The 13336-nt window shown below is 33.8% G+C and overlaps 1 protein-coding gene and 1 non-coding gene across 7 annotated transcripts in view; both read right to left on the bottom strand.

The window, feature by feature from the left end:
- LOC118017864 (probable E3 ubiquitin-protein ligase HERC4) overlaps window positions 1-13336 on the bottom strand; it is a 131367-nt gene that overhangs the window by 47047 nt on the left and 70984 nt on the right. For 4 of the 6 annotated variants that reach the window (XR_004681259.1, XM_035016194.1, XM_035016180.1 and 1 more), the window contains 6 exons: window positions 7447-7523; window positions 7047-7171; window positions 5814-5873; window positions 5567-5678; window positions 4879-5068; window positions 3196-3368 (listed from right to left, as the gene is read on the bottom strand). Coding sequence is in view for 4 of the 6 variants with exons in the window: in XM_035016194.1 (XP_034872085.1) it covers window positions 3196-3368; window positions 4879-5068; window positions 5567-5678; window positions 5814-5873; window positions 7047-7171; window positions 7447-7523 (737 nt within the window). In the remaining 2 variants the exon portion in view is untranslated. Of the gene's footprint in view, window positions 1-2591; window positions 2697-3195; window positions 3369-4878; window positions 5093-5566; window positions 5679-5813; window positions 5874-7046; window positions 7172-7446; window positions 7524-13336 lie in introns of those variants that run through there. The other 2 variants (XR_004681260.1, XM_035016209.1) reach the window with 2 other exon arrangements.
- Window positions 6114-6232, bottom strand: LOC118018420. The gene has a single exon (XR_004681397.1). It is a non-coding gene; the product is annotated as a 5S ribosomal RNA (ribosomal RNA).

Genomic DNA, 13336 nt, shown 5'->3' on the forward strand with positions numbered 1-13336 from the left:
CTTAATCTTGCACTTACCATGCTTTATAACACAAATGCTTATTTATTTGTATGTATATAACCGCTCTACATTTATAATCTCAACAAGGGCAGAAATCACATCTTTTCTTTATCACTGCATCCCTAATGTCTAATACAATGATAAGAACATAGTAGGCACTCAGTAAATATTTGTGAAATGAATAAAAAAGAAATCACAAGTTCAAAACAACCTATACATTAGTATTATTGCTTAAAATATACAAAATAAAATCTATATATGTTTGATCATAACACTTTTATTTCACATTTTCATTACTGTTTAGTGTTCTGGTTTATAAACCTCAGTTCAGAGGTAGTATATGTTAAATATATATGTGTGCCTTATCTGGTTTATTTAGGGGTTCTTTACCAAAAAAAATTTTTTTTTTTAAATCACTGATTTAGAAGATTAGCATGATATGTAGCAATTAGGCAAGAGAGACCAAGTCAGTCTTCTCTTTCAGCATCTCAGTATCTCTACAATGTCTCAGTATCTCTACTGTGTCAAAACTCAAAAACTACTAAATAACTGAACGACTTGCCAATAAACTCATTATCTGGTAATATATCCATTCCTGACAGCAAGTACCAAAGCTATCTTTCTTATAATACCATTTGGAACACTGGGAGTGATTTTTAACTTAAAAGCTTTTGAAAGGACATGACATAAGGGAGGAACCAGTCATCCACATATCCTGAAATGATTAGTAAACACACGGTCCAATTCTCTAGTTCCTAATCCTTGACCAGTAGGTCAAGAAGGCAATCATTGAGGAAACTTCTAATTTTCAACCATGGAGCAGAGAGAAGGAATATATTCACAGTTGTCATACAGAAGGTGTCTTCGAAAATACAAGTTTCTGATAAGCAACTTGGGTTTCACTAAAAATGAAAATGAATCAAATATCCACAAATATCTATTTATGGCAGATTAAGACCAAGGAAAGTTTTCTTCAAAGTAAGGAGTAGGAGAAAGATAAGTGATCGCCCTAAGGACTCCCAGTAAGAGATGCTTCAGACATTAATAACATTATCATTCTGCTTTTGAGTATGTAACAACTTCAAACAACAACCCAGTTTCCTCATAACCCAATAAATCAAATTGAAAGTAGCTGTTTCCCATCCAAATGGTGGTAGTGGTGGTAACAAAATCAGTGCCTTATGAATGTAGAATTACATATATTATATAATTTGAATAATACATTAATCCTGGGAAACTATCAAGGCCAGTATTTTAATCCTTTTTTTATAGATAATTAATTCTCCACTTACATATATGATAAAAAGAAAGACTTGTTCAAAATTACACTGATAGGAAGCAGTAAAAATGGTCTTTTAACAATAAAATGCTATCTGCAATTATGTAAGTATGAACCTCTAGATCTAGGGGCATAAAATAAAAACAAACCCCTTTCTAAACATGTTCTATTACCACACTCACTAAGAGAAGTGCATTAAAAAATGGCAGGGACTTTGGAAGTAGATTTGTATTTGTATTTCAACTCTCTTATTTACTGGTTTATGACCTTTGACATTTAGATTAGGGGACAAGATATAAACTATACAGAGTTTAAGAAGTTAAATGAAGACTGTATGTCAAGTGCTCACATGAATTAATGTACAAGGGAGGTTCTAATCTTGGTCACTGTTAAAATTATTTCCTCTTCCCTTTTAGCCAGCAAGAACATCAGATCCTAGTATCTAGCATGGCTCCATCAAAAAGGTCTCTGGAGACGGAGCCCCATAGGGTTCTACACCTCAGTACAAGTTGAGGCTTCTGAGCTAGGCAAAGAGCTAAGTTACTTGCTCAAGTTGTCTTTACGAAAAAAAAGTTCAATTTCCCCTCCTTGTCCCACCTTCCCTTTAACTTGTGGTAAAAGATACAGCTAAGGAAACAATTATTTTTTAAAGGAGTAATAAAGACAAGCAGATAAAGAAGTGAGAGAGTGAATAATTATTTGGCAATAGGGTCCAGCTGACAAAGGATGGTTCACTGAAGTAACAGGAAAACAGAGTCCAGAGGAAAGAAAAAAAATCTAATTAATCTCTTGAATCCTAGACAAAAGGCATACAGAAAAGTAGAGACTCATCCTATGAAGACAGAGGATCTTAACAGCAGTTTACTGCAGAATCCAATTAACCCTAAAATTCTGCAAGAAAGCCTTGTTTTGGGAAAGGCAAAAGACAGAATGACTTGTTTCCCCATGGAAAGAAATTGCAATCATCTCTTCAATTATAATAAGAGAAATGACTATTTTACTAGGAATCTTGAACATACTCAATACCAAAGAAAAAAATAAATTCAAGAAGTTTAACTGAGGAAATACCCAGGAACCTCACTAAAAGAATAAGAAGGATTATCTCTTTTATCCCTTAACATTTACCTTAGTACTAGGCAAGAAGGGTCTGAAAATGCTAAAGAAGCTAAGTAAGGAGAGGAAACTAAAGATTAAAGGTTCGAATGGGTTTTTTAGTGATTCTAGAGATAAGAAACATATGCTTCTCCCTTAGGTCATGTCTCCCAAAATAGCTTCTCAAGAATACCAAATGGCATAACAGAGATATACCTACCAGCTGTCAGGGATGTCTCAAATCCATCTTTAATGAAACAGCTGAGACTCTACTTCTTCATATAACTTTGAACTGCTACAAGTGTAAAGGGTACTATTTCTTACACTGGGAAGAAGGGCAGGAAAGAACAATAGGCAAATTAATGAATTATATATGGTTCCAATTTCAAGTTAGTCGTTGTGTTTCAAGTGGAATGTTCTACTTTGATTGAAACCATTAGTACCCAATAACAAAAGAACTTGAGTTTAAATATTCATAATCACAACTAGGATGCAATCTCTCTCATATAATAACCACTTATAAATAACAAAAATCATATTTAAACTAACAAATTATGTTCTTCACAAGGAAATGTAAGAATTCTAATTCATTAGTATGCTATTGTTCTGCCCAACTACAGACAAGTTACCTACAAATGCCTAACAAAGTCAAGTAAGACCAAAACTCCGAAGTATTATTTTTTTAAGAAAAATTTAGATAACTCTTCTAAATATCTGTAATCTATATCTCTTATGCTAACCTAAATCTATAATATTAATGTTAAAATAAATATCATCAACCTGTTAGGCAGCAACAAGGAAAATAAAAGAACTACTGGACATACCCTATGCAATATTTCTAAAACCTTTAATGCAGTATGAAGAAAATTGTTGAAAATTCTTCTTTCAGAAGGGGGAATGCCGATCTTGTAGAGTTTCAAAAGATGTACCACAACTTCCTTAAAAAGTTCTACAATCTTGAGGAATAGTGGAGGTTCAAGTACTGACCACCAGTTTTCTGTTATTAAAGGGTGAACATACAAATAAAATGAATTTTTTTTTTTTAAATCACAGTTTTCAAAATCATACAAGACTTTTCTTCTAAAAGCAGTAGTCTTAACCCTTTCAAAATCCCAGGAAGATCCATATAACACAGTATTTTATGTAACATTTCTAGGGTTTACAGACACCATCCTACTCTCAAGTTAAAGAATGCTGTTCTAAAAGCTCTCAGAGGCAAAAATAAAGAAAGGTCTACTGAATTTATTTCTTGGCTTCCTACATTATGTTAAAAACTCACTACTATATCTAACATTAAATCGGTTACTAAAAAGTGCTTTGGGGGTGGGGTAGCTCACCTGGCTAGCTCAACAGGAAGAGCATGTGACTCTTGATCTCAGGGTCAGGAGTTTGAGAACCATGTTGGATGTACAGATTACTAAAAACAATAAACTTAAAAAAAACCACACCACATCTTTTTTTAAAAAAAAAAAGTGCTTTGAAAATTAGAATTTTAATTTTTAAAGATTCTAAAATCCCAATATTTAGGGATCTTTCCAAGTTATATCTTTCAACTTAACATAAAGTTGAAATATTGTGAAGTACCACCTTTAAAATGCAAGGTAATCCTAAAAATTGGATACTGAGAACAATGTAAAGTATTAACATGTCTGTTCTTCCCCACAATCACTATTTGTTTGTAGTTATTAACTACAAATACCATAATCTTATGAAGCAGGCAGAAATACGAAAACTTTGACAACATGGAAGCAATACTCTTGTGAGTCCCTGCTTCACTCTTATTCACTAATTATCTCAGAATTGAGGATTCTACTCTTTGCTTACTACTTCTCTCTGCTCACTCTCAGCCTAAAACTTTTTGTACTGATTTTATGACTTCTATATATCTTAGCTTCACAAACCTATAAATTCTATCAGGAACCCATTCTATTGGGTTAAATGTAGCAAACAAACTATAATGGCCAGGAGACAGAGATGAAATCCATACAAATTGAAAAATTAAAGTGAGAAAAGTTTAGGCCAAAAAATTACAGTAGGCAGAGACAGAACAATAAAATCAGATTAGTGGTAGAATCTCTTCTACATGGAGAGAAATAATATCAAACAGGGGAAATTAGCAAGTGAGAGATATACAAGGCAAAGAGTTAACAAGAGTTCAAAGAGGATTTAATACCCATGTTTGTTCAGTTTTAATTGTTCCTCCACCTTTACTTCTTTAATAAGCAAGACAAAGGGGATGAGGGAGGGGAATACAGAAAATAGTTATCTTTCCTGATATGGTCTCTGCTGTTGTGTTTGATTAAAATTTTAATATTTAACATGCTTTGCCTCTAACAACCAGCATGACTAGAAAAAAGCAATAAAAGAAAAACAGGTTTATTCTTCTGTAAGACACTGTCAAATAAGCAGGGTAGCAAAATTTCAGACAGCAAAAAAAATTAAAAACTTATGAGCATTTTCATTTAAAGAGAAAAAGTTACGAAAGAAAAAAAGACTAAAATTCTTACCAAGTACTTTCAATGGTGCCTTTTCTAGGTTCACAAGAGCTGTACCAAAGGGAATTGCTATTGTTGTGAAACTGCTGGAATCACTCATCAGGGGGCATTCTGGTAGAGTAAGATAAAACCTCAATGCTTCAACATCAGGTAAGGAGCTAGTCAGTTTAGGAATAAGATTCTTTTCCAAACTAGCTGCCACCTATATTTTGACAAAAAGTAAAACCTACTTTATTTAAAATGAATGTACTTTCCAAAAAGAAGAAGAAAAATCATAAACACGGCAAACATGAAATGGTGAAAAAAATGTATCTTACAATGAATCAATGAATGTACTTTGAGGCACAGTGTAAATTAATGCCTAAGCATTGCTAAGAGCATTTTAAAAATCTTGTGTGTAAGTCTCAATTTAAACTCTCTACAGCTATACCTATATAAACCAACACGGTAATGTTAAGTATTAAAGGTCTACTCAAACATCTGGGGAGATTTACAGATATTTGATAGCTAAACCGTAAATTCTTTAAAATAAAACCTTATTTTAATTCTTATATTAGCTTACATAAAAAATCACAGAAACCACAACACAATGAAACATCTGAAACTATAAAGTTAATTAGGCTATAAATAGACAAAATAACATGGAATATAAAGTTCAACGGGCTACATAACACAAATATAAAATACTTTAAGAACAAACCTGCTGAGATATCTGAGGATGATCAGGTTGTATAAGTTTGTGGAATAAAAGCCTAGCAGCATTCATATCAACCCCTGAAAATTTGGTGCCTGTTCTATAGTGATCATCATTGCTATAAAAGAAAAAAACAGAAAAAGAAAAGAGAGAGAAGGAAAATAATAAAGCCTTAAAGTTATTTCACTTATTTAATATATTACTTAATACAATAGATTTTAAAAATTCCGTATACCAAAGAATTACCACTTACCTAACAGCTAGAAAACTTCCATTTAGACAACCAGAGGAAGAAAACGTTCCATCTATTTCACTAAAAAGAAAGTTAAAAATCCCCAAATCACAAAATGAGAAATCTACTGTTCACTTTTTTAATCAAAATATTTAATATAATATTTAATGCCACAGATCACTCCTCTAACCAATACTCAACCAGTATAAATCAAAATTTTATAAATTACTAAATTACTAAGGATTAAAGTAATACAGCTTACCCTAGACTTTCTCAAATTCATCAGACAAATCCTATGTTCGTTCTTTCTTTTTTTTTTAAAGCCTACAGCACCCGGTATTCCCAGGCGGTCTCCCATCCAAGTACTAACCAGGCCCGACCCTGCTTAGCTTCCGAAATCAAATGAGATCAGGGGTATTCAGGGCGGTATGACCACAGACACAAATCTGATGTTGTTAAAAAAAAATTTTTTTTACATAAACATATACATTTAATTTTCTTAACTATACATGATGGTAAATCTAATGTAGGATGTTATTTTTTTTGAAGTCCACTCTTCGGCTTTTAAGAAAAATTTTAATTTGGGAAAATAATCTATCATTAAAAAACAGCTTCTCGGATACAGTCCCTCATCCCCAAAACCAATGCTACCTGCAGTAACAGAAAACTCTAACTACTAAACAAGTTCATCTATAAGCAAAATATTCAAGAAAGATTTAATACTTAAGTCTTTTAGGGAGTATAAAAGTTAAAAGACAGTGAACACTAGGAAGCTAGAAGTAACATTATTTTAAACCCAATCCTAAAGTGATTGTGTTTAATATTTTAAGTTATCATTTAATATTATGGATATGAAAGAATTACAACATATATAAATTCAAATGAGATCTCTTAAAATATCCATTATTATAGAAATTCTAGACATTTAAACTTATGATTTTTTTTTTGGTGAGTGATATTAATAAAATATTTATTAAAATAAAAACTTCTAGGGCGCCTGGGTGGCTCAGATGGTTAAGCGTCTGCCTTCGGCTCAGGTCATGATCCCAGGGTCCTGGGATCGAGTCCCGCATCGGGCTCTCTGCTCCTTGGGAGCCTGCTTCTCCCTCTGCCTCTCTCTCTGTCTCTGTCTCTCATGAATAAATAAAAAAAATAAAATAAAATAAAAAAAATAAAAACTTCTAAGTACCAGATAGCACTACCATGGAGGTAAAAGGTTGTGTTTGTGTTGTGTAGGTAAAATGTTTTTCTTACTTGGCTATCTCCACAGGCAACCTTCCAGAGGGGTAGCTCAGCCATTTTTGAATTAGAGCTTCATTCAGAGTCCAGATCTGCTTTGAAGGATCAGGACATCTAAAGTCATCTGGTGGTCCACAGTTCTAAATTTAAAATAAGTAGATTAGCCAGAGAGAAGATATATATGTAACTTATACCAAGACATGTTTCCACTATGTATTTAAGTTTTTTTTAACAGAGTATATCTCTACTAAATATCTGAAACAATACTTATCAACTAGATCAGAAAAATTCTGTAGACTTGGGGGCAAAAAAATTTAAGGCAATTACTTTGTAACATACAAAGAACATTAATATGGGCTTTAAAAATTCTTCAAAGTTATTTGAGCTCAGTAATTATTTGTATGACTGCTATTACCTGGCGATTAGAATAATGTGAAAAGCTTTGATCTCCCCCTGAGAAAATTCTTTTCACACAGAAATATTCTTCAGAATCTGTAATAAAAATAAGATGTAAATAAATTTAAGATTTATATGACATTTTCAGAGCATCAAATATGCTACTGGATTTTCTCTTAATAATCTAACTCAATTAAACCTCCCATTCAGCATTCAATGATATAAAAGGACTTGGAATATTTTGATTACTATGGAAATGAGATTGACCAAGTGACACACATTGAATAATTCCATAAGCATAAACAGCACTTGGTAAGTTTGCCAAGTCTTTCTTCTGGCTTACACAAAAAGGTGCTGTTTTCTAGTCTATGTCTTTTTTATCTCAATATATTTTACTTTAAACTGAAGATGATGTAAAAGTGAATGAAGCGTATAAAAGAGAGCTCAGAAGAAAATAAAGAATATTCATTTTTTTAAAAGAATGGTAACAAATGTTAAAACTTCTTGAGTAAAATACTTGATAATGCAAAATTATTTTCATTTAATATAGCTGTACAAAAATAAGATGACACACACAGCTCTTCATTGGCAACTATTTTATCAATAAAACCCAAATCCACTGCCTGGGTGGCACAGTCAGTTAAGCTCCAACTCTAGGTTTCCGTTCAGGTTGTGATCTCGAGCCCTATGTCAGGCTCTGTGCTCTGCTTTCAGTGGGAGTCTTCTTAAGACTCTCCCTCTGCACCTCCCCCCAACCCACTTTCTCTCAAAAAAAGAAAGCTTAAAAAAAAAAAATCCAGTTCAAAAAAATTAATAAGCAAATTTAGTAGCAGTAAAATTAAGTTCTTTTTCAAAAAGATATTTGATACCTCTTCCTTTCTTTTTTTTTTGCTTCTCAAAATGGAAAGAGTATTATCAAAAGTACTGCGGGGAGTGGGGGAGAGTACTGCTTGGCTAGTACTTAGAGGTATCACATACCAAAACATTAAAGCCCAATACTGTAACCTAAGGCTCATAATTTCCAAATATAATACATTTCTGTCATCCTACTCCTGACCCCCACACCACCCTTTAGTTTACTAGTTCTTTACCTTGTATTGTTTGTGACCATGGCTGCTACAGAATTATACATTCTTAAGGAAGGACCACATCTTAATTTCCTTGATTATTCCTTACTACCAAGCACAATGTTTTATTTGCAAAAGAACTCATTAAATATTCGTTAACATCAATATATAATATGAAGTAATATTTACCTAGCTTAGAACATACTAAAAACCTCAGAATTCAGAACATTAACATGACTAAATTTTTCACAAGTACCAAGAATGCTCTAGATCACAAATAACTTTTAAGAACAGATTAATGGGTAAATCTAAAATATTAAATAATGATTCCACTTAAAATCTTTTCTCTACATCATTTTCACAAATCTAAATGAAATTGTTCGCTTCCTTAGAAGATTTAGCAGGATGTTATTCATTTATCCCTAAAATGTGATTCTGCTCTCTATAAATAATCAAGAAGGATGAGTACAGCACATGAATACGTTTCTTGGGAATATGAGGAGGGTACCAAAAATTGTTTTTCTTAATTTCCTTTTAATCCTACTCCAAAAAGTTTACATAATCTAGTTATCTGTCTTACACAGCTTCTTGCAGACTGAATTTTGCTAATTGTATCCTTAAGGTTTCTCCTCACATTTTTCTTGGTCTTCTGTACTTCCTGTAAATTGGTAGTTGGATCTAGAAAGGCTTTAATTAAAGTCTGATAGTTTCAACAAAACTATTACAAGGTGGTAGTGGGGGCTGTTCTTCTATCAGGAAGCACATAATGTGTGGCTGGGTTCCTTTCTGCAATGTTAGGAACCACTGACGCTCAGTGCTTAGACTATTAATTCATTGTGGGTTGAAAAATGATGATATGCGAACATTACTTCCTCATCTTGTAGCTGGCCCATTAGCTTCCCAAACTACAGAGTTTGTTACCCTGTAATAGGAAAAAATTAACTCTTGGTCTTTTCCATTTATTTGCTCTTCTCTTGCCTTTTAAACTTGCATTTCTTTGATACTAAAGAGGATAATAATTTTTCTTTCTTTTTAAAAATATTTTATTTATTTGACACAGAGAGAGCACAAGCAGGTAAAGCAGCAGGCAGAGGGAGAAGGAGAAGCAGGCTCTCCTCTGGGGCTCGATCCCAGAACCCTGGGATCATGACCTGAGCCAAAGGCAGACACTTAACCGACCGAGCCACCCAGGCGCCCCAATAATAATTTTTCTTAAAGATTTATTTATTTATTTTAGAGAAAAAGAGAGTGCATGAGCAGGAGGAGGGGGAGAGAATCTCAGCAGATTCCCCGCCGAGTGTGGGGCCTCACACGGGGCTGATCTCACAACCCCAAAATCATGACCTGAGCCAAAATCAAGACTGACTGAGCCACCCAGGTGCTCCAAGAGGGTAATAATTTTTGCATGAGTTTTAGTAACATGAATTTCCTCTTTGAGCATTTCCATTAATTTCCTTTAACTATTAAGTGTGTTAATGTTTGTCTTATTTATTTATTAGGTGTCTCCCTGTTTTTCTCACCAATATGTATGAGCACTTTGGATATTCAGGCTAATTAATCCTAGGCTGTATTTGCTACAACAATTTTTCTTAAATATTTAATTTTGACTCACAGAAGATTTGTTTTTCCATTTAATCAAATGTATTTATCTCTTCCTTTATAAAGACTTTCATTGCCATAATGCTGAGAAAGGCTTTCCCATTTCATGTGTGTGTGTGTGTGTGTGTTTTTAAAGTAATCTCCCACCCAACGTGGGGCTCCAACTCACAACCTCGATACCAAGAGTCACATGCTCTTTCGACTGAGGCAGCCAGGAGCCCCAAGGCTTTTCCCATGTTTGAATCAGAGAATTATTTTCTTAAGAACTTTTAAACATTTAATTCTTTAATCCTTTATACTTTAGCGTTATAAACTATTAGGTTATATATATAACTCAGATTAGGATCTAAACTGACCTTTTCTCCCCAATTTTCATGTGCTGAGTAATTCTCCTTTCTCAGATTAGTGATGCCTTGTTTTAAAGTTATGAAAAGGCACTACCTCTTCCACCTATAACCACAATGCTAAAAAATACTGACACTCTACCAAAGTGCTCTCTCAAAGTCCTTGAGAATATATATCTCCAAGAACAATTACCAAGGAACTAGAGTTTGAATTTGAAATAAAATTTATATACAATGTAAGTTATATATACACCTTATAAAATATTATATTCTTATATAAAGTATAACATACCTTATATAGGGTGTGTGTATATATATATACACATATATATACACACTTATATAGGGTATAATAGAATATAAATATTATATACAATACCTACATGGAATTCCCCTTCCTCCGGACCTTCCATTAAATTCTAATGATCTGAATATCTATGTATATACCAATAATCTGATTTGTTATAGTTTTATATAGTACATATTGTCATATCTAGGAGGGCTATTTCACATTCTCCTTGCTCTTTACAAAATACTTTTTACATTGTAAGAAAAAATTGTGAAGACTTTGAAACAGGGCTCCCTGCCTACCAATACTAAGCCCTGATTAAAGCATCCTTCAGGAATTGCTGAAAGGTGTTACTGAGCTACTTACTATTCTGTAAATTGTACTTCTATTTAGGAGCAGTACTGACAGAGATACAACAATGTACGTGTTCTTTTTTTTTTTTTTTAAGATTTTAGGGACTCCTGGGTGGCTCAGTCAATTAAGCGTCTGCCTTCGTCTCAGGTCATGACCCTAGGGTCCTGGGATCGAGTCCCACATCGGGCTCCTTGCTCAGCGGGGAGTCTGCTTCTCCCTCTGCCTGCCGCTCCCCCTGCTTGTGCTCTCTCTCTCTCTCAATAAATAAAATCTTTATAAAAAAAGATTGCCAGAGAGAGAAAGAGAGCATGCATACAAGCAGGGGGCGTGGCAGAGGGAGAGGCAGGCTCCCCACTGAGCAGGGAGCCCAACAGAGGTTCAATCCCAGGACCCTGGGATCAGGACCTGCGCAGAAAGCAGACACTTAACCAACTAAGCCACCCAGGTGCCCCCCCCCCTTTTTTTTTAAAGATTTATTTATTTTAGAGAGAGAAGCACGCAGAGCTGGGGGAACAGCAGGGGGACCTTCAAGTAGATTCCCCACTGAGTGTGGAGCCCAATGCAGGGCTCGATTCCAGGACCCTGAGATCATGACTTGAGCCAAAATCAAGAGTTGGATGCTTGACCAACTGAGTCACCCAGCACCCCTAAAACTACAAAAATTTTAAAATACTGACTCATTTAAAGATGAGCAATAATGAACGTACTACATGTTAACAAAGATAACATCTTAGTATTAATACGAAAGCCATTTTGATTTCATGGACCTTCTGAGACAACACCACCATCCTGAAGCAAGTCTGTTTGCTTTAGAATATGAAAGAACATAAATGAAGACAATGGAGCAAGTGAATTTTATTTGCCTTGGTTTATATTTGACTCTGAAAAGAAGCTATAAAATGTGTTAACATCTTAGCAAATTTCATTCAATTTTGAAGGGTGTGCTCCTATGGTTTAATGACTAATGCCTTCACCTATGATATAAAATGTTATTCTTTACTTTTTTGTGTAATCTGCTGGACAGCAAAAATTCTGTGTCTTATTAGAATAATCTTTGATACTTTGTTGACTTTATTGTCTTTCATTATTTAAGGGGGGAAAAAACCAAATGTTCCTCAGTTTTGAAAGAGCTAAAAGTTCTTTTCAATCTCATTACCCTCTACATTTATTTTGAAATCTTTTACTGTCACTTTGATAATAAAGAGTTCAAATTTCCTCTATTTCTTTGATTTTTGCCTTCCTATTATGGATTCAATTGTTTCCCCAAAATTCGTATGTTGAAGTCTTAACCCTAGTAATTCAGAATATAACTGTATTTACAGACAGAGCCTTTAAAGAGGTGATGAAGGTAAAATGAAGCTGTAAGGGTACCTGGTGTCCTTATTATAAGAGGAAAAGACATCAGTGATGCATACACACAGAGAAAAGGCCATGTGAGGACACAGAAAAAGGCAGCCATCGCTAGCCAAGGAGAGAGGCCTCAGAAGAAACCAAACTCCTGACATGACACCTTGATCATGGACTTCTAGCCTCCAGAACTTTGAGGAAATAAATTTCTGTTCTCTAAGCCACCCAGCTTGTGGTATTTTTTATGGCAGCTCTAGCAAACGAACATGATTTGCAAAATCATATCCTAAATATAGAAAAATAAAACTTCTAAGATACCTTTTACGAAAATATCTTTGAGATTTTCCAGACAGGCCTTGGAGAATTATAAAGGTTGTTCTTTTATTACACAAGAAGAGATGCGAGAAATACAGGTTTGTTTGATGTGTTACTATTTCAAGAGTTGCATGGGAAGAGCTGTCAAATCAGAAAAGATACTTAATCTTCCCAAAGTTAAATTTATATGGTAAAATGTAATTAATATAAACGTTTCAAAAACTGTTTCTCTTATGGGAAGTCCCTGGGGATTTGTCAATATCCTTGTTTTCCATATGTTTAAATATGAAGTAAAACACTATTCAAAACTCTTATGAAATTGTTCTTATTTTCCTATATTTATCAAAGTTCTGGTCCTATTTTTAATTATTATTTAACTGTTATTTTAAACGTTTTGTGGTATATTCTTACCGCTTTAATTCACATCTAGTTATCTCCTTGGTTTGCAAATGGGATGTATTTCAGACTTACGCATGAAGTCTTATAAAAAATACTGATGTCTGACTTACTGAATCTCTTCACTTGATATTCTTAGTGTTATTCCTGGTACATTAGGTCTCAGGATTATCATGTTATACCGCAACATTTTTCATC

This window comes from Mirounga leonina, unplaced genomic scaffold (genome assembly GCF_011800145.1).
Source record: "Mirounga leonina isolate KUSES-001 unplaced genomic scaffold, KU_Mleo_1.0 Mir_106, whole genome shotgun sequence".
NCBI classification, from domain to species: domain Eukaryota; kingdom Metazoa; phylum Chordata; class Mammalia; order Carnivora; family Phocidae; genus Mirounga; species Mirounga leonina.